The sequence below is a fragment of the Pituophis catenifer genome, unplaced genomic scaffold, assembly GCF_029215685.1.
Source record: "Pituophis catenifer annectens isolate HBS135680 unplaced genomic scaffold, rPitCat1.0.hap2 SCAF_1, whole genome shotgun sequence".
NCBI classification, from domain to species: domain Eukaryota; kingdom Metazoa; phylum Chordata; class Lepidosauria; order Squamata; family Colubridae; genus Pituophis; species Pituophis catenifer.
The window spans coordinates 73,322,390-73,344,775 of NW_027256881.1; the positions used below are offsets into that span (position 1 = coordinate 73,322,390).

At 41.3% G+C, this 22,386-nt stretch overlaps 1 protein-coding gene across 1 annotated transcript; it reads left to right on the top strand.

Moving 5' to 3' along the window:
* The first annotated feature begins 1,675 nt into the window (after positions 1-1,675).
* DACT2 (dishevelled binding antagonist of beta catenin 2) lies at positions 1,676-22,069 on the top strand. The gene is made up of 4 exons (XM_070951241.1): positions 1,676-1,921; positions 11,524-11,656; positions 14,084-14,368; positions 20,256-22,069. The coding sequence occupies exons 1-4, from the start codon at positions 1,676-1,678 to the stop codon at positions 22,067-22,069; spliced, it is 2,478 nt and encodes an 825-aa protein (XP_070807342.1).
* Positions 22,070-22,386: the final 317 nt, after the last annotated feature.

Here is a 22,386-nt window from a genome sequence, read left to right on the forward strand (position 1 = left end):
TGTGATAAATCTCTTTGGTTCTAGAAAAACAATATTAAACTTCTTGATTTTTTAACTCAGCCCTTTTGTGAGGAGCCTCACCAGGCTCAAGAGCCTTGGTAGTACAGTGGTCTAAAGCACCCTGTTATTAACACCAGCTGCTTGCAATTACTGCAGGTTCGAATCTCGCCAGGCTCAAGGTTGACTCAGCCTTCCATCCTTTTTCTAAGGTAGGTGAAATGAGGACCCAGTTTGTGGGGGCAATAAGCTGACTTTGTATAAATATACAAAAGGATGAAGGCTATTGCTTAGCACATTGTAAGCCGCCCTGAGTCTCCGGAGAAGGGCAGCATATAAATCAAATTAAAAAAAAAAAAGTCTTAGCTTATTCTTTTCAAGGACAGCTGCCTCAAGGAAGGAAAAAGGGAAGCTGTGGCAGTAGATAATCTGACCTTGAACTTGGAAATCCAGATTCAAACACCCACTGGCGCTGTGTGTGTGTGTGTGTGTGTGTATGTGTGTGTGTGTGTGTGTGTGTGTGTGTGTGTGTGTGTGTGTGAGAGAGAGAGAGAGAGAGAGAGAGAGAGAGAGAGAGAGATCATTTGTGGCGTTCACTAGGTAAGTATTTGCTTATGGAAAGGTGTTACAAGCTGCAGCTGAATTCCCATCTAATCAGTTGCTGCTTGGCTGAGAAATTTAATTTAAAGTTAAACTGATTCCTTTGAGATGGGGGAGGGGAGGACCCACCCATCCTTCCCCCCATACCTAAAATTCAATTCTCTCATTCCACCTGGACTCAAACATTGCAAGCATGTTAGATACACTCAGGCAACCAAACAGCCACGAGGCCATGGATTCAGTTACTCCCTCCTCCCAGGAAAGACCGAAAAAAAGAATCTATGGACTACATAGCTTAGTAGCTGCCAGAGCCATTCTTCCCTGGGTTCGGAATCTAAAGCAGGATACACCTGGAGAAAAGGTGGAGAAGAGATTCCTGCGGAATTCCCAGACCCAGAAGCTGAAAAGACACCCAGGAAAAGGAGAAAGGACTTTTTTTTTTTTTTTTTTTTTTGCCGCTGCAAAAGTAAACCATTTGGATGCATCCAGGTAGCCGCCAGGAGCCGAGCATCCCTTGAAGACTTATGAGGATCAGGGTTTACGGAGCCTATGTCTTCAACTGCAGCCTGACTTCACTGGAGGGGGGGGGGGGAGGTGGGAAGGGAATTTGCAAGGAGGGGCAGACAAAAATCACCCCCCCACACACACACACACTCCTGCCCCTCCTGAGAAAGTGGTTCTCTCCAGGATCTCCAGACCTCTCGTTGAACCTTCCCCATCAGAGGGCGGGGACTCCGCGGCGGGGTGGGGGTGGGGATGGGGTGGGGGGAGGAATGAATGAGGCGGCCCCGTGGTTGGTTCGCCCTCGCCGGCTTTCTGTCTCCTCGGCTCGGCGGTGGCCCTGGGCTGCCCCGCGTCGGAGAGGGCGTTGAACCGCAGCCTCGCCTCGCCTCGCCTCCGCCCGCTCGCTCCCCAGCCGCAGTGGCCGCTCCTCCGCTTCATTCCGTCTTAGCGGAGGGCGAAGCGAGAGGCTGCTGCTCCCGCCGCCTTTTTTTTTGCGCGCTCCTGACCCTTCTTTCCGAAGCAGCAGGTTCCGGCGTTGCCTGGCATGGCCGTGGTTTGAGAGCGGCGTGGAAAGATGCTCACGGGGAGGCAGCACCACCACCACCACCAGCAGCAGCGGCCGGGCGGCTGGGACCGCTGCAGGGTCAGCGAGAGACTGCAAGCCGCCCTGGCCGGCCTCCAGGAACTCCAGGTGCTGCGGGAAAAACAGCGGGCGCTGGTGAGCGAGGCTTTGGCCATGCAGCGCCCAACCGAGGAGAGCCAGGCACAGAACAAGGAGCAGCGCTTGGAAGCCACCCTCACCGCCCTGAAGGAGCAACTGGTAAGGGAGCCGCTGCGGAGGCTCCTGGGTTCACGGAATGCCCTTGGTTTGCGAGTGGGTTGGGGGGGGGGGAGACCCGCAACGCGCCCACGACACGCGCGGCTGGGCTGTTCTTTGGCCAGGTAGGCGCGCCCCGGCTGGCTTTCGGGGTAATGCAGGGCAGAGGCTTCTGTATCCGGCAAGCTTTCGAAGGAGACCGCCTGGCGGAAAACCGGCGTGGACCTAGTCGGTCATTGTTCGCTACTCCTGGTTGTATGGAGCCTCTCTCCCTATTCCGTCGCTTGCCATGCAAAGTGTCCATTTGTAGATCCTTCCTCCCCCTCACCTCTTCCCCCAAAAAGGATTGCCCTTGGAAGAAAATCCATTATTTCTGGGCTGAACGAGGAGGAAAATCTTTCTTGTTCGAACAGAAGGATTTCGAGGGAGGTATTGTTAACAGCTTACCTTTGCACGAAGTAATTGTATTTTAATAGTAAGTTTCCTCCCCCACCTGCAGTCTCTCTCTGCCCAGCTGCACAATATTTGTCCTGATCTTCTTATTTAGGCTTTATCTGTTAGATCCGTACTATATAAATAGAATTTATCTATAATGTAATATACACCCCCCCCCCTATTTTAATGGTAACCATTAAAAAAGGGAAAGGCTCTGGGATATGTTCTAAAAGAAGAACAGTGTATGTTCTCACATGTTCAGAAAAGGAGTGTATATATATATATATATATATATATGTCTGCATTTGAAGTTAAGAATATTCAAATTCCCCAGTGTAATAATTTATGATAAGGGTGCATTATTTAAATTAGAATCCAATCTCTTAAAATTGCAGTCATATAATAACCCTGGGGCGGTCCTTGTTATCTTCCTTCCCAATCTAAGAAGTCTTTAAATATTATGTTTTTCTAAGTAGTAAATGTATAGCAACTTAGCCACAATGTGAGATTGTCATCCATAACAGCGTGCTTCCTGTCTGTTGCATTTTTTAACCACAAATGTGAATTCTGTACAAGAAAATATTGAAATAACTCTGAATCTGAGTATAGCGGTAGGGTTCCATTAGCTACATGTTTTGACTTGGATCTTGCAGACTCTTGATGTCAGTGAGAAAGTACCCATGGGTAAGTAGACTTGGATGGTAAATTGCCCCTTTGATCTACTCCACCCATTATTCAGTATCTTAAAAGAAAAAGTTTCAGACTGCAATTCCATGGGCATTTGCAAGTAAGTCCTACTGTATTTAATAAGGAGAAGCTCACAGTCCAAACAATCAGACACTACTAAAATGGAATGTGAATTTTGTGATGCAACTTTCAAGAAAAGGACATGGCTATCCTTTTATACATGTGAGATGTGGGAAGGAAGCGCTTTTGTTCATTTGATGCTATTACCTCAACAGGACTGAAATCTAAGCACAAACAGCATCCTATGAATGCTGACTCAAAAGTAAATGAAACTGATTGGGACTTACTGTATATACAAAGTTACCTTGTGAAGCCTTGCTGAAAATTATGATTTATAGGATTAAACTGGGTTTATTTCTGAGGGGATTAGAGGAGACTGAGCAGAAATTATCTCTTTTTGGGGGATGTTTTAATTCCCAATCTTTTTATTTCTTCTTCCACAGCCATACATTTAATTTAATTGAACTATAAAGCCATTGTTTGCTTGTTTTCTAGTTATTCCAAGTATAATTTCTGAGTAAAAAAAAAAAATGAAGCTCATTTCCCATTCCACATTCTAATTAAATTTTATTCTGGTGCACAAAATCCACTGGGATGATTCCAGATCATGCTTGTATTCTTTCAATACAAGTACATATTATTTGACTTCCTTTCCAGACAAATATATTTTATTGATAAAATAAAGGTATTTTATCCACAGGAACAGCAATCAATGTCTTTCCATGTAGACAACTTTTTCTCTACTTAGCATAATTATATGTGTGGGGATGCATTTTTAGTGAGGCGTCAAACAGATGTTCATATTTTGTAAAATATATCTGTCTTGGTATTTGAAGTATGGAGAGTTATGATAATTGGAAAAATTAGGAAGCAGTTCACATCATTCTGAAATCAGCCATCAAGCTGCTAAAATGCAAACGTCACCCTTTGCTCTTTTCAAAAAAATAATTTAAAAAAAATACCTCTCACATTTTATCAGACTGTCTGGAGATTGATCACAATCTCTGATTCCTTGAAGGTACTACACAGTATTCCAGTGTAGGGACAATCTGCACATTTTTAAAATAGAAAAGAGGATTCAGAGTAATCTAAACTTAATTTGACTATAACTTCTAATGCAGCTTTTTCCAGTGTGCTGCCTTTAGATATATCAAAATTATAAACTCCAGTATATTCAGCCAGTCTGGGCATAAAAGGTGGGCAGATATTGTCAATCACATTGGATATTTCTAAACAGACAGACTCATCCCATGAAAGAAGATAATTTCTTATCCTAAAGAAGTGTAAAATAGCCTTTGGAAAGATGAAGTCACTCTCAGCATAAGAGAACACAGGGTTATTCTGAAGCAAAGCCATTTTCCTTAGCATCAAGAAAAAAAATTAAAGTATCTGCTGTGTCATCAAAATCAGGAAATGCCTTTATTAATATCAGCTAAGAATTTAAACATTTGTGGGTAAATTGTCAAAATCCCTGGATCTCTGAGATGTTACAGCATGCAGAGGGGAAGAGGGTGGGATGGAGTAGAGAAAAGGCACAATCTTAAATGGATTAGTGTCTATCCCTAGGTGTTGTCATGCAGGTTTTGGGTTACATTTAGAACTATTGAGAGAGCAGTCAGCAATCAAATTCACTTTGTGTCAACTTTCCTATCTTGCTTCAAATAAAGTAGTGAGTCAGACCAAGAATATGGGAACAAACCCACCCAGCTGTTGGGTCTTTCAAACAGGTAAACAAGACCGTGTAAGGTTTCTTAGTTCTTTTTTCCCCTCAGGTTTACTTATCTGAAATTTTATTTGTATATTTAAACTTCACAATAGAGTGTAGCCATGGGAATATTGTTAGATTTTCAAGTTTTGTTTTATAAATGATATTTATGTACTATTTTAGTATAGAATTTCACATTACTTCACATAGATTATTTCTCTCAAGTTATTTTGTTCAGTTATTATGATCATCACTATATGATAAGTGATACTGAAAGATTACTTAATAAATTGATGATTTAAAATATAAACATATACAATATACAATATAAAATATGTCTCACTCACATATATTCTTTGTGGTGTTTCCTATGTATTGGGGCTAACACAGTGGAGGCAATGAACCAAAGTGCTTTGTGTTATTGGTAGAGTCAACTAGTTCTTCAGACAGATGCACAAATAGGGGCTGTTGCCCTATATTCATATAATCCAGCTATTTTAGTCTATTGAACTGCTTTGGGTTCTCACCTACCCTCTCTTTCCATACATAAGATACAGGATGGAATGGGATTAGTCTATTAGAAAAAGTATCTTTTCTTTGTCTCTCATGTATTGTTTTCAGGTGTTTGTGGCATAATAGTCTGAATATCTCTGAAGGTGTTTCTTTGTAACCTTTTAATTGGCTCTACTTTGCAATTTGGAAGAGAAACACCCCTTCCCCTGTTTCTACCTATTTAGATGGAATAGATTGAATTTGTGCAACAACAGCTTCTGTTGTTTCTTCTCTTTTTAAAATATGGAATGTGTTCCTGAAGGAGAATTCAATCAAAATGTTAGAGACTTCAGTCTCTCCAATCTTGGTAATTACACACTTCAGTAAGCATTGAGCTAATTCAGATCTCCAAGATCCCTCCCTCCTTATTGGTGTTAGACATGGCCATTAATTATCCATCAGGTGTGACACATGCAAAGAGTATTCACTACAAGTGAGTAGCTTATCAGAAGGCATTGGGGAGTGAAAATTGACTTTAACCTTCATGAGATGCTTAAAGCCCACCTGGGAAGCTTTGAAGCCAGCATATTTTGATTAGAGTCAAAATGGCAGCACAGATGTACTGGCAATCTTTTGATTACCTGCCATTGATAATATTAACTGATAACCCCCACTATATTTTATTTAATGCCAAAGAAAATAAGAGTTAAAGCATTTATTGCATGCTCAATGCTGATGGGCTAATACAAACTCCCAATGACCTCTATCTAAAACAGATTGTTCCTATTTGATATCTGTACTTTAGTTTATAATAGCTCATTCATTCCATGTGCATAAGATTTGAAAATGGATGGTTAGCTGAGGAAGATTGAGCAAAAAGCTGAGAAAGAGGTTGAAGGAAAAAACTTCACGGTGTTCCCATTATTGGAAAGGTTTTATGTATCAGTAGTCCAATGTTTTGCTTGCTTCTGGATCCAGGTCAAGGTGGTGTTTATCATGATTAAAGCCCTTTATGGAATGGAACTAGGCTGCTTGAGAACTGTCTTGTACTTATTTCATTGACCCATCCCACTCAATCTGGGAGGGCATGTTGCAGATCCCATTGGCTAAAGAATTTCAGCTGGTAGAGTCTAGGAAAAGAGCTTTCTCTACTATTGCCCCTCCTTTATGGAATATCTTGCCCCCAGAGACAAGGCAGGTCCTATCCTCCTGGCCTTCTGGAAGTGTCAAGACCTGGTTCTGCAAACTGGCATGGGAGAGTAAGAATAGCATGCCACTTTGGAGATGGTTGATGTATTGAGGGCACTTCCTCTGCCTTTTTAAAACATTAAACCAGTGGTGAAATCCAATTTTTTTTACTACCGGTTCTGTGGGCGTGGCTTGGTGGGCATGGTGTGGCTTGGTGGGCGTGGCAGGGGAAGGATACTACAAAACCTTCATTCCCACCCCACTCCAGGGGAAGGATACTGCAAAATCTCCATTCCCTCCCCACTCCTGGGGGAAGGATATTACAAAATCTCCATTCCCACCCCACTCTGGGGCCAGCCAGAGGTGGTATTTGCCGGTTCTCTGAACTACTCAAAATTTTTGTTACCGGTTCTCTGAACTGCTTAAAATTTCCACCACCGGTTCTCCAGAACCTGTCAGAACCTGCTGGATTTCACCCCTGCATTAAACCTCTGTAAACCCTTTTTAACTTTGTTTTTAATATTTGGGTTTCTTTTTTAACTTATAAATCTCCCAGAGTCACTTAGATGAGATGGGTGGTGTAGATGAATTTGATGAATAATAAAGAAATTAGTATATTGAGCATTATTCTAAAAACACAAAGAGGAAACTACTGACTTACAGACTTTATCAAACAATCTAAAGACATCCTGATCAAAGTTATCTATATAGCTTAAGGCATCTGAGAGTCTCAAAGTTCAACAGACATCTTTTCCTAAAGCACAGGTAATATAATCCTGCACAATTTAGAAGCATGTCACACATAGTTCGAAGGACCGACTATTACAACAGATTTGACTTCCCTTCCTGAATAGTAATCAGTTTATTTCAGCTAAACTCCTACTTTTAATACTTGTGTCTTCTAAACAAGTAGCCTTCTAGTTCAAGTGTGTCTAGTCTCCACTCTGCTTTACCATAAGAAGAAAAACAAAAGTAAGGCTGCTTTCCTAAACATGGTTACCAAATCCCATTATATGTGCAAATAAGCATTTAGTTTTACCCAGGGTTGAAATCCAGCAGGTTCTGACAGGTTCTGGAGAAACCGGTAGTGGAAATTTTGAGTAGTTTGAAGAATCAGCAAATACCACCTGTGTCTGGCCCCAGAGCGGGGTGGGAATGGGGATTTTGCAGTATCCTTCTCCTGCCATGCCCACCAAGCCACACCACACCCACCAAGCCACAGAACCAGTAGTAAAAAAAATTGGATTTCACCACTGGTTTCACCATAATAACTCTGCCTTTATTTTGATGGAGTCACAATGTTTAAAGAACACAATATTAGAAAATATATCCAGCTAAATGAGTCATCCCTACTGGTAACCTTCACTACATTCTACATTGTAATTAAGGGATGAGTTGGCCATCTGACTTGGCCATCTAACATTCTCACAGTTGTAAAACTTACCTAGCACTTGCCAGTAACATTGTTTGGGAGACAACAGTGTTAAAAATTGGAATTTAGCTGAAATAATCTGATTACTAGACAGCAGATAATATTCAGGAAGAGCAGGAAAGGAAGTCAAATCTGTTTGCCCTCTGGGCAATAGCGAGAGCACAATGGCCAACCTTTCAGCATTGAGATCCTTATGCCTCTAGATTTTGGCAGGCACTTCAAAACTTTACAGCACTGAAAGGACCAGTTATTCTCGCTGAAATTCCATCTAACCCTAAATGAGCTGGCCATGTGCTCTAGAAAAAGTAAAATGGAGCTAATGTCAAATGTCTTCAGTTTTTAATGGATTGCCTGTATCAGAAATATTTCTAAGTGTCTAAGGAAAGAAGTTTCATGTGTATGGTGTTGTTGTTGTTAGTTTTGAAAACTCATACTTTTCATGATCTACTGCATAATTTTTTTCTCAGCTGATATTTTAAAATCAGTTGCTAATGCTACAGGTAATATTTCTGCTTTGAACTTATCCCCACCATTTCTGTTTTTTCACTAGGCTGCTTCTCTTTGTCCTACTCTAAGCTTTTATACAAAGGCCTATTTCTTTTATCTTTTGCTTAGTGCCTACTAATTTGAAATGATTTATTAATAAAATAAAAATATCTTGACATACCGGAAAATGTATTTTCTAATGTTATTCAAGTATTCCTTGCAATTTTGTTTGCATACCTCTCCACCATGCGTTTTGTGGTAAAATATTTTGAAGGGCAACAGCTGGGCAATATTAAAAAATTAATACTATTCCCCCCCCCCCCAAAAAAAAAACCCAGATGAACTAGCAGTTTGGAAGAACCTAAGCTCTTAATAGCATAAGGTGCTCTAATTAAGTCAAACTTTGGAGGAAAACAAAGCCTTATAAAAGCCTTCAATACAGAGTGCTTAACAAACATGTTGAACTACAACTCATATAGCTCCACTCACTACAACAAAAGGTCATGTTTTGGAAGGAATTAGTCCAGTACAGGTGATTTATGGAACTCTTGATGGGAATTCCAATTCCTTGTAAGGAGCCTCACTCCCAAATTTACTGGGCCAGATGTATCAGGCAAAGCCCTACTTGACTGGAGCAAACAGTTTTTTGGATCATCAAAAAAAAAAAAAGTGGTCTCGAACAGTTTGAGCACAAAAAATACAAATACACATCAGGAATGGATGAGAAGTATGAAGCCAATCAAACACTGATGAAGCACACCAGGCTTCATGGTAGGAAAAGTTGGAAAAGAGGAAAGAGTTTATAAGGCCAGTGTAAATAGTTTCATACTGGTTAAAGTGCTGTAAAATTGCAAACAGATCCTGGTACAATAAATTATCCTTGAATACCTGAGAGTCTTGTGAATGCTTTGTGGCCTCTCTGCCATTAATCAGAAACCACAAAGGGAGGGATTGGCTGGCAAAACATTAATCATGAAGCAATTAATTCCAACCATGAAAACAAAATTCAGTTACTTACTTCCTGAAATCAGTAAAGCCTAAAGCTCTTTCATTCCTTTGCACATCAGAAGAGCAGTGCTTAGACATAAAAAAAATACATGTATCGTGTTAGTTTGGAATGCTAGCAAGAAAGGCTATGTATTTGAATGGGTTGTATTGTGATTGGTGCCATTGTTAGATTACTGTAGGTCTCCTAACGAAACCTGCAGGAAACTGCATCTCTTGTACAATAGTATGAGGTTGCTAATAGCAGTATAAATCATCTTGGAAACTGCTTATTGAACAGAGAATCCATAGAGCTAATGCTCTTGCTGAACAAATGCACCTGGCCATGGAAGAGGATCCTGCTGCTCAGCTTAGCAAAACACACTTTGGAAGCCCGTTAAGCACACATTTACTCTGCTATGTAGGCCACTGCAATTAAGAACTCGGCTTTTATCAGACTGCCTGACTATATGGAGGTTATTACTCATATAAGTGTCAGGGTAAGCCACAACAAATATCGTACTGACATTCATGTGGACCTAAATAGAAGCCATCTCCAGTCAAAGCAGGAAAGAAAATGACTGCACGGGGATTGGGATGTTGGGGGTGGGTGAGTGAAGTTTCCCATTTGTCTGCACACCCCTTCCACATTAGTTGCCTACATGTAAGCAATCTGGATTTCATCTGTTAAAAATCTCTGCAAAGTTCTGAAGCTTTTGGTCCCCCCCCCCTCAGTTAAGCTTCTAAGATATATTTGCTGGCTAAATTTGTAAGGTTGGTAGGGGGTGGAGTAGTAAATTAGAGAGGAAAGGGGGGAGTTAAATTAAGTGCTTCCTAACAAGCCACTGCTGTTCCAGATGTTACTGCTGCTTTGCACATGAGTGAAATTTCAAATGATTGAAATTTCTGAGTTTACTGCCAATCATTTCCAGCAATCATTAATTCTACAACAGTAGAACCAAGAGGTTAAAAGTATATGTATTTAGGTTTATAAGCTATGTGAAAAAACAGACATTCTAAAGCAGAGTTCCCCAACCTTTCAGGCTTTGCAGATGGTGGGGGAGATGGGGAAGGAGGGGATGGCTGGGTGTGAAAGCCACATGCATGCACTCACAAATGGAAAACGTGCATGTGCTTACCTGCTGCTTGTGAAAAGGGGATGTGTGCATACTCGCCCATCGTTTCAGGCGGCCCGGTTTTGAACAGCTCACAGCCCACTAGTGGACCATGGTCTGGGGATCTAAAGTGTGTTCTATTCCTAGTCCAATCAACAGCAGACTTTTTGGGATAGTATGTTTATTAAAATTTTGTTGATGTAAATCCAGGATTTTCCTCAATTTGAATAGAACATTTTTGTTTTAGAGAAGGGAATTAAAAAAAAAAAAGCCTTAAAACAGTTTTACCTTCCAAAGAAGCCAATATTGGAAGCTGTTCATCTAGAAATATACTAAGCAAGTATTATTGACTGTAAGGATATAAAATTAGTAACTTTATGGGCTTTCTCCAGATTTTCTGAAATCGGTGGAAGCCTTTCTTAGCAGCTGAAAGGACTTTGAAGGGCATGAATGAGGAAGAATCAACATAATCCATAAACTGGAATTAGTAGATTGTTTAGGGAGGAGAAAAAGGAATATTTTGGTATCCTTGTGCCCTATATCACAGAAGATTTTGGGAGTGTCTCTCTCCAGTTTAAACTGCCTATTTATTTATTTATATTGATTTATCTGTCTGTCTAATTTATGTATCACCCATTTTTTACAGATTAACTTTGAGCAGTGTACAGTGTACAGTTTCAGATATTTTGGTTGTCACCAAGATGGTTCCCCCAAGTCCCTGAGTTTCTGAAATGGTTTATTAATTAAAGACCCACACAAGGTTCTACAAATAGAACTTCAAAATGTATTAATATGAATTATTTACATGGTCCTTCCATGGTCAGTTTTACCATCAAAATCATCAGTTTAAACTCTCATAGAATCCAGTCAACATATTGTGACTAGAAGCTATTAGTTTCCTATTTTGTTCTGCCTTTGTGCTATTTCTTCAAAGATCAGACTAGTCCTAGAAGATGGGAATGTTGAGTTGGTCCTACAGAGCCAACAGAAACTGACCAGCTTCCCTTTCCCCTATGAACAGTCACGGCTGAGGAGACAAGATGTGGGACTGAAAACTCATCTGGATCAATTGGACCAGCAGATCAGTGAACTGAAGTTGGATGTCGGCAAAACTTCCATTGAATATCTTGATAGTGACAGTAGGCCCAGTTCAGGTAATTGGATGGTTTTTCCTTTTCTTCTGCTATGAACATTTTAATTTTTTTTACAGTGGCATATATAGTAAAACAATGATAACTCAAAAGACAATCCATAAAGAGGAACTTTATTGGTAAGGAACAGACTTGCCATATGTCCCCCTAACTTCCTGTACAAGCCCGTGGGCCCCTGCTGACTCTGCTCTTGAAATTAAGTGAGAAAATTAGCTATTTGGTGGGGCACCATGTTTAGCCAAATGAAGAGCAGAAGGAGGTCTTCACACTTCACTCATCCAAACTCTTCCACTTCCGTTAGCACCATTCTGTCCCTTGCCTTCCCCTTGCTGCAACTTGGAAGTGATAAAGATGGATTGATAATCAATCAATAGTAAAAACACTGAAAGATGAGATGGTAATTTATTACAATATATATATATACACAAAGGTGGTTTATTTCCTAAATTTCTGTTTTTAGCATTTTGACTCTTTGAAGCCTACCATCTTTCAAAAAGTGGGATCCTGTGCTCAGGATTGCTGTTGTGCATATTTTGCATTGAGCACCAGTCTTGCTTAACCTGGTGCCCTTTACAACTGTTGAACAATATTTTCCATAATTTTTGCAGCTATACATACAGCTGAATGTTATAAGAGGAAATAAAATTTCCATAAATATTCTCCTTGGTCTATTATGTAGTGTGTGTTTTTTTAGTTGTGGCTACTCTTCAGATGTTTGAGAACTACTTGCACATTATAGATAGTCTGTCTGCTTTCAAGGAACTTGTTATCACCATCCTGATCACAGTTAGAAGTAATGGCAGTGACTGCCTTTGCAACTCTTCCTTCTTTATAGTAAACAACAAAGCTTAAGGGGGCCTCTGGTTCTTTCTCAGGAGGAGACTGGTTAATAAATCCTTCATGATTCTGTAAGCCTAACTTCGCATGAAGTAGACTGACCATAGGTTCAGTAGGAAAACAAGCAAACTGAAAAAGAAATGGTTTTATGCTTTATTTTTCTTCTAGATGGACAAAGCCATAGTTAATTTTTTTACTCATACTAAAGTAAATGAAGCATACCATGAATATTTCATTGTCTTTACCCACAAAGGAAGGGAGACAGCAAGCAACCTGTAAAAGTCATAAAGCACAAGTGGGCATTCTTACTTTAAACTGTGGGTGATGTGTGAACTGACTCACTGAGATTCTTGCCAAACTTTTGTTTTATGTGAACTGGGAAAGAGATAAAAAGGAGAGTGAAGTTTAGGAGGCTCTAAATTTGTTATGTCTAAATCCATAGACATGCATGTTCTGTCTAAATCCATAGACATGGATAATTATGGATAGTGACTATTAATGTTTAATAGTATGTTATTAAAATACAGATGCACAACCTGCAGCCTCCTGGAAGATCACTTAGAGCCCCACAAAAATCTGAATGTTGTTGCTGAATTTCAGTGATATTGAAATCTCCCAATTGCCATTGGTACATCACTCAAACTATTCCTATCTCCATCTCCACCATTCAGTCTTGGCTTCATTCTCTTTGAAGCTACCAACCCATCTCCATTCTTCCCCTTCCTATTTGATCCATTCCTTTCTACTTTGGCTTGTGCCTTTTGCCTTATTCTTCCTTTGGAGGTTTTTTTTAAATTTCTTTTTCATGACATCTGAGACAAAAAGCCAGTGGTTGTATCATAGCCAAGTCTTTTATATTTGGTTGACCCAGTAGATCTGTCATCCAATTAATCTTATTTTTTTTCCTGTTCTTCTCTTGCTTTTTGTGGTTTTAAATGTCTACTATGTGAATTGGTTTTAGTACAATTGTGAAGTAGATGGCATTGATTTTAAGATGATGATCATTCAAATAACAATTATGTTCTGCTTAAAATAAGCATAGGGAGCAAATAGAAAAGGCAAATCCTTCTATGGATAGGAGCTGTCTTTTTCAATTCATTAAATGAATACAATTAATGCAACTGTAATAAAACAAAGCTTGTTTCTGTGCTTTAGCTGTATCTTTCATTTCATTTCCACACCATTTCTGTGGGTTCTACTTTTGCCCATTTTAGAGCACAGGCTCAAAATGCTTTTCAATCTCCTGGAGCTTCCCTCAAAACTTGCTCACCTGTGTATGACAGTTTTGACATTGCCAGTCTAAAACATAACTCTTCAGACTTTTCCCTCACTGACAGATTTTTAATGAGAAAAGCCAGAAGCAGTGAGAAAACTTGGGAGGCTTAGAACTATAAGACCAGAAAGTCTAACTCACCATTGCAAAATTTTGTGAATGAGGGACAGCAGAAATTTTGTCTGAAAGCACCTGGTTTTTTTTCTCTCGCAGTACTCTCATCTATGAAATGGAAGAGAAGGAAGTGCTCCAACTGAACCTTCTGCTATGCAGTTTATTTGTTCTCTGTAAACCAGGAAATATTTTTTTTGATTCATCAGGTTTTTATGATCTGAGTGACGGTGGCTCCTGCTCTCTGTCTAATTCCTGCACATCTGTCTTCAGTGAATCCATTTCCTCCTCCCATGCCAGTTTGTTACCAAGTTCTCAGCTCTCCAAAACCCATCTTAGCATCTTTGATTACCGACCCAAATCTGCAGATGAAACCACAGTGCGCACCCAGTTCCAACAGGAGGGACCTCATAGCAGTGATGGATGCCAAAGCAAAGCTTGCCTAGATATTTCAGGCACTCCAAGCAAATCCAGACCAAGGCCTGTCTCTACTGGTAAGTATCTCAGGTTCTTTAGGTCTTGATTAGAAAGGGAAATAGCTTTCTTTTTATCCTTGCTATTATTGATGAAGATGCTAAGGCACATGCTATTTTGTATTGAGGCTGTAGTCATTTAGTCTTTCATTCTGAAGAAGTAACAGGATGTTGCTGAAGCTGTCCTGGATTGGACAGTGTGGGAAGTTATCTTGCACATAGCAATATAGACAGGTTTAATTCACTTAAAATCGCTATACTTTTATCAGACAGATTTTTAATCAGTTTAGCCTCTCTTGAAACAGCATGGTGTACTGCCTGAATTACTGTCTGGTCTTCAGTTTGAGCCAGGAGGTTGGAACTTCAATATCCCCACTCAATAGCAACAAAGATAAACAAAGCTTGCGGCCACACTGCATAGTGCAAACTGTTGACATGTTCCTGTGGTGTTCACATCATGAAATACAGTTCTCAATCTTAAGCCAGTTTCATCAAAGCAGAATGCTTTGAGTTGAGCTTAAGTCTGATTGATTTTACAGACATGATTTGCCATTACCTTTCCAGATTTTGTGTGTGTGTATGTGTATTCCTGCTCTCATTTACTGTGTCCTTATATCCAAAATAGGGATGCGGTGGTTCAGTAGCTAAGACGCTGAACTTGTCAATCGAAAGGTCGGCAGTTCAGTGGCTCAAATCCCTAGTGCTGCATAACGGGGTGAGCTCCCATTACTTGTCCCAGCTTCTGCCAACCTAGCAGTTCGAAAGCACGTAAAAAATGCAAGTAGAAAAATAGAGACCACCTTTGGTGGGAAGGTAACAGCGTTCCATGTGCCTTTGGCATTTAATCATGCTGGCCATATGACCACAGAGACGTCTTCGGACAGCTCTGGCTCTTCGGATTTGAAACAGAGATGAGCACTGCCCCCTAGAGTCGGGAACAATTAGCACATATATGCGAGGGGAACCTTTACCTATATCTCCAAGTGGTACTAATTTTTGCTTTTTCACTGAGACTCTTTTGTCTCAGTATCTTGGAAACTGCAGGTACTTTGAGTCTGTACTTAAGAACCACACAGCCCATAACTTCAATCACACTGGAAGAATTTTAAAAACATTCTGTTTTAGATGTAAGGAGAATAGCCGATAAGAGGTACACATTGGTGAGATATGTGTACCTATTGGAGATGAGCAAAGTTGCGTTTCTTCTGAACTACTTTGGAGGTCATTTAAACCTCCAGGATTGTGCAGGAAGTACATAAAGTTAGAGGGGCTGTTCAGTTCAGAGTGTTTGCACTAAGTAACTAAATGGTCTTAAAGGCCCAGTTTCACTAGAGTTTAGTAAAGTGCCAGAAATAATAAAAAAAGGATGCATAGCAAGAAGAGGAAATTCCTGTTTCTATTACATTCAGCCTTTCAACTTACTCAGTTAGAGAAAGCTGGAATTAATTAGTTACTGTATAGTTTTTACCCACTTTGCTCTGTGAAAGAAATAATACAGCTGCTGCCCATATCAAGAAATTGGCAAATAGTGTCATGAAATGGAGCTATCTGGGCATGCTTCTTGTATCAACTAAAACATTTAAACTTACATAGTTACACAGAAGATTTGCCTTGGTTACCTCCTTTGCCCCTTGATTAGTGTCAGAATGGAATTTGAGCTTCACAATCTTGAGCGTAAGGAAAGTCAAGAAAGCAGTTGGCCTGATTAATTCTAATGAGATGTGACTATCTGGCAAATGAAAGTCGCTCAGATCTGCTCTGACTTGGACTGTGACTGAGAGGCTGGTTGTGTGGTGTGCTCAGAGAGGAGTTTGAACTGGTGACTCCTGAAGAATGGACAGGATTCTCTGTGCTGTCAGTTCAGCCACCTTTATTGGACTCAGGCCTCTGCTGGGTTATGAAAAAGCTAAGGAAGTGAAATACTGTTGGTCCATGTGGTAGTGTTGTGCCTCATGTCTTGAAGGAGGCAGTGGTATGCTCCCTACTCAAGAACCCTTGGACCAAAAAAAAAAAATTTAGGTGACTATTGTTCTGTCTCCAACCTACTCTTTCTTAGGGAAGATTGTGGAGAAGATAGTTGGTCTATAGTTGATAAAAATCCTGAAGGAAGCAGTTTATGTAGATCTATTTCAGTCAGGCTGGGATTCGTATGGAGACAGCCTTGAACATGCTTGTTGATGACCAATAGAATAGAATAGAATAGAATAGAATAGAATAGAATAGAATAGAATAGAATAGAATAGAATAGAATAGAATAGAATAGAATAGAATTCTTTATTGGCCAAGTGTGATTGGACACACAAGGAATTTGTTTTAGGTGTTTATGCTGTCAATGTACATAAGGAGAATAAAATACATTCGTCAAGAATAAAAAGATACAACACTTAGTGATAATCAAGGTTACTAATAAGCTATCAAATCGTACTAGGAAACAAATAAAAACAATATAATTGAAAGATGCAAGCAACATGGTAATAAATGGGAAGAGATAGATACTAGTAAGGAAGAGAAGAGAAGAATAATAGTAATACAGTCTTAGTAAATTATTTGACTGTTGTGGGAATTAGTTGTTAAGCAGAGTGATGGCATTCTGGGAAAAAATTGTCCTTATGTCTAGTTCAGAGGTCAGCAACCTGCGGCTCTGGAGCCGCATGTGGCTCTTTCACCCTTTTGCTGCGGCTCTCTGTCACTTAAAATATGCATCACAACCGCCAATGTGTGACACCCGCTGGCACGCGATTTATTGAGCTTTTCAACCCCTGGTAGGCCAACCATGGATACATCCAAGAAAAGAAAAGTTTTAGAAGAAAACAGAATGTTTAATTCAACTACATATACTAGTTTTGTGGCTGCTCAGGAAATAGTCAGGCACAGGAAGGGTTTTGTGGCTCCCAGTGTTTTCTTTTCTGTGGGCAACAGGTCCAAATGGCTCTTTGAATGTTTAAGGTTGCAGACCCCTGGTCTAATTGTTCTGGTGTGCAGTCGTTTTGACGGTAGAAGTTGAAACAATTTATGTCCAGGATGTGAGGGGTCTGTAGATATTTTCACAACCCTCTTTTTGTCTCGTGGCATTTGACTGTGGTGGAAGCAGAATGCATATGCTCCAATGCTGCAGCCATCCTTGTTGTTCTTCAATGGATTTCAACACCATTGACTATGGTATCCTTCTGGGACAGCTCCAGGGGTGAGAAATGGCCGGGGGGGGGGCATTTTAGGGGCTTCCTTTTGGACTGGTTGCTGGATGTTAGTTGGAGAGGTTATTCCCTAAGCCCCTCCTTTGTGGGGTGCTACAGAGTTTGACTCTCCCTTCCTATTCCCTTTTTCTATATGAAACCACTATGTGAAGCTATTTGCTGGTTTGGGGTTCAGTATAAAACCAGCCAAGTGAGGCTATATGAATGGATGGAGGAGGAACCGTCCAGGACTCAATCCTACCAAGACTGAGTTCCTGTGGATGTTAGCTTGTACAGAATAAAGAGGACATTTTGATTAAGCTCCCTTATCAAAACGACAAGAGGTGAAACATAAGTAAAGGCCACAAAAAATGGTAATACTCAGAAGAGCCTTAGATAGACACATCTATAATTCACAGGTGTGTAAGCAGGGGAGGGGGTACCACACAATCACATCTGTGGGTTTACTTTATTATAACCAGTCTTGATAAAAGTAATTTTAGCTATTTGGTGGAATTGATTTCCTGGTCTGATCTATTGAGGCTGACACAGGACCGTCTAAATATGGGGAGATTCCATCTTTAACCTTGAATGGAATAACATTTCCCCATTTAAGAATAGTGTACAATGGGTGGTCTTCCTAAATACACAGCTCCTGCTCCATCAGCAGGGGACAGCTATGGCCAGGAAAGTGTACAGCTTCATTTGATATGCCAACTGAACCCTTTCCTAGTTTGGGAAGCTTTTGTACGTAACCTAGTCACCTCACAGCATGTTTACTGAAGTGTGCTGCTTGTAAAGATCACTCAGAACATGCAATTAGTCAAAAATCCAGGAGTACAGGCAGTGATGGCCATGGCTCAGTATGCCCATGTGACATGAGTGATTCAAAATGCTGGCTACGATCCATAAAGTCCTTCTTGGCATTGGGCCTGGTTACTTGAAAGCAGGGTGGATTTGGTTTAAATCGAGTTGATTTAGTAAAAAGGCTTGATTTAAATCAACTCGATTTAAATCGTAATTTTTAAAGAGCAACTGTCATCTCTGCTACTCCTTTGACCCACTGTTGACTCACCGATAGTCCCAGTGTTGCAGAATATACAGCCTCATGCTACATAACTAAGCTCCATTTCATGCTGAATAAACTAAATTATTTAAATAGAAAACTATCTTACGATAGATTTTTACCCCAAAAGTTTATTAAAATAAATTCGATAAAAATAAAAAAAAATCCGATTTAAATAAAAAAAAATCCGATTTAAATAAAAAAAATCTGATTTTTTTTATTTTTTTAAAAAAATCATTGATTTTTTACCCACCCTGCTTGAAAAGGGTGCCTGATAGCAGCCTGCTGGATTAATCTGACAGAATTGGCACACTCCAGGTTTCTTCCTTTAAGCTCTGCCATCTATTGAGACTCCAGCTGCATGTCTTCTCCACATGGCAGCTGCCTTCTGGAGTAAGATCTAGACAGTTTCCATATTGGTGGCATTCAAGAGAACCTTAAAACACTTGATTTTTCTCCCAAGGTCTGAGCTAATTCTTTGCTGACTTTATGATATGTCTGTTATTGCTGACCTGATTCACCCCTTTCTTTACTGTTTTATTTTGATTCTGTACTTGTTATTTTTCTCTTATGCTGTGAGTCACCCAGAACTGATTAGAGCTTGGAGGCATCCAAGTTGAATAAGTTAAAATTTAAAAAAAGAGTAATAAAATAATATTGAGAGACATAATACTGTATGCATGGCAAAAGATGAACTAACTAAGGTCATAGCTAACCTTTTTGCCATCACATGCCAGGAGGGGGGGGCGGGGGAGTCTCGCGCATGTGTGCTTACACCCATAATTCTATGCGCTCTGCCCCTGTGACGCTTCCCCGCTCCTGGCTAGTGATGGCCCAGTAGGCCCATTTTTCTCTCTCACCTAGCTCCAGAGCCTCTCTATGATTCTGGGGAGGGCGAAACCGGCTCTGGAGGCTGGGGGCAGCAAAAAATGTCATTTCCTGTCCAACCAGAAGTTGGGAAATGGGCTGTTTCTGGCCTCCGGAGGGCCTCCCGGGGGGGCTGTTTTTGCCCTCCCCAGACTCATAGAGAGGCTCTGGAGCCAGGTGAGAGAGAAAAACGGGCCTTCCCCATCACCCCCCCCAGGCCCTTCGGAGGCAGGAAACAGCCTGTTTCCCTACTTCTGGTGATCCCAGAACACCCGAAAATGCGCGCGCCAGAGCTAAGCTCGCGTGCCCACTGATATGGCTACGTGTGCCACAGGTTCGCCATCGCGGCACTAGAAGATCTTGAACACAGGTTTATTCCATCATTACTATTCCTGTGGAATAATGAATGTTTGGGGAATGGGTGTTTATTTTATTTTAAAGATTCAAATTAATTCATTGCATTGTGAAAGCTTATATTGGTGTGTGCTGCAGTGAGCCAGGACAGGATGGTTTGTCAAATGAATTTCACAAATCATTCTGAACACAGGGGCTTTGTCACAAATGAGGAGGATCTATGCTTGGATGTCTCCTGGAAAACAGAGGCATGAGCTTCATACCTAAGGAGGAATCTTTTACATGGAATGCAATGGAACACTTTGCCTTTGTGTCATGCACAAAGTTCATTGATATCAAAAGGAGCATCGTGTCATTGCCTTGTATTAATGCTCACTTAAAAGGATGGAAACACCAAAGATGTTACTTTCTTGTTAACTTTTTTTGTGGAATTCTGTCTTCTCCTCAGGTGACCTTGAAAGACTCAGCGTGGTGGATGCTGGATTTCCAAAAGTCATTGACCTCAAGACCTCTACCCAGCTTGGTTCAGGAGGGGAAGTCCAATTTTATTGCATGGACCCCAAATACCAAAGCAATTTGGTCTCTAAAAGTGGGAACGATGTGTATCCTTATCCTAGCCCCCTTCATGCTGTTGCTTTACAGAGTCCCCTTTTCTCCCTGGCAGAAACAGAGGGCCGCCCTTTACTTAAAGGTGCACCTCATCTCATGGGACACAGCTTGATTAAGACTCGGCCACTTATGGAACTCAGGCCAGGGGGTTATATCAACAAACTGCTGCAGCTGACACGCAGCAAAGGAAACTATCCTGCCAGCTATCCTGCCGAGTTCAGTGAGAAAGGTCCAGCAAAGAATCAGCCACTCACAATGCTCCAGAGACTCATTATTATCCCCAGTCCTGGTGGAGTGAAAATTAACAGCAGCAGCAGCAGCCAGCTGGAAAAACAGGGGGCCCCACTGCTTTGCAATAAAGGCGATGGGAAGCCACCAAGGGATGTGCCTGAAGGGGAATGTGCCAAACAGCCGGAGACTGTGCATTGCACGAATGTAGAGCAGGCAGCTTCACTGGCTGACACAGAGTCTTCCCCAGCTGTGAATGGCTGTTATCCCACTAAGCCATCTGTGTGGGACTCTCCTGTCACCGAGGCTGGGGAAAGCAGCCTGGAACGCAGCTCTTCCTGCTCACCGTTTGGAGTTGATGATTCCAACTTGAGCCTCCCAAACACGTGGGTTGCTTCAGCCAAAAAATCACACAAGAAATCTCCGAGAGCCATAAAGCCTGAAGAACCCGAGTCTGCACTCCAGGAGGAGTTGGTTCATGCCAAGTTTGTCCCTACCGAGTCCCATCAAGTTCGAGTCAGGTTTGCCAATTCTAAGGTGAAGCCTGTGAAGATGAAGAGGAGGAATAGTGAGAAGATTCTGAGGCCAGGCAGGCAGGTGCTTTATATGGAGAAGCCACATGGGGTTCACCAGCTTGCTGCCAAGTTGCCTCTTGAGTGGAGTTTGTCTCAGAGACAGCTCAGAGGAAGGCATCTAATTCGGAGGCCTACCTTTGCAGGGGAAAGCACCGGGAGATCTTGCTCTGAGTCCAGTCTGTATCCTGTGCCATTCGGGATCCCTCAAACACTATCCAGATCCGAACTCTGCAGAGCATCTGCTAATGCCATGTATTCTCTTGAAGCAGCTTATTCTGACCCAATGATTAAAAAAAAGCAGCGCAAATGGCAATCCACAGTGGAGATCTCGGCAAAAACCCAGGTTTCCAGCCTTTCTAGCAGCCTTGCCTTGGGACCACCAAAACAGGGAAGGAGAGCTGGGATTTTGCGTACTGTAACCATGAGAGCCGAGTCCAAAAAAAGCCTCCCTCTTCATCCAGGGGCCTATGCCAAAAGTGAGTCTGACCATTCAGAGTATTCTGCTGAATGTGCATCGCTTTTCCACTCCACCATTGCAGAGACCAGTGAAGGAGAAATTAGTGACTATACAACCAACCGCTTTGGTGACAGTGAATCCAGTGATAGTGATTCAGAAGAGGGCAGTAGCAGCAGTGGCAGCAGCCTGACTCTTGATTATGTCGACGAGATCCATGAGCATGAAATGATCTGGCCCACATCTACGGGCAAGCAGGCAGCAGCAGCCGGTCAAGTCTTGGCCAAGCCTCTACCACCAGTGCCCAAACTCTGCCGCATCAAAGCATCAAAGGCTCTCAAGAAGAAAATTAGGAGATTCCAGCCTAATTCCCTGAAAGTGATGACCATGGTTTAAAAGGAGAGGAAGATTGTTCGGTCAGCTGCTTGTGTCCCCGTTTGCAAAGCCAAGGAAGATTGGTACTGTAAAGGATTCTTGGATCCTAGATTTCAAGTCAAGGTGGTCGTTGTTGTTGGGTTTTTTTGCATTTGTTTAATGCCTGTCTAAATGACACTGTGTTCCTTTTTCTGTTCTGTAAGTGTGTTTCTGTGGCTTCATACCTACCCTACTTCATTCCATTCTAATAGCTACTAAGTGTTTAGATTATGTGTCCCATTCATCCAAGTCCTGATGAATTGAGGGAAGAATGCATAGCCTATAATGCATGGGGGAGA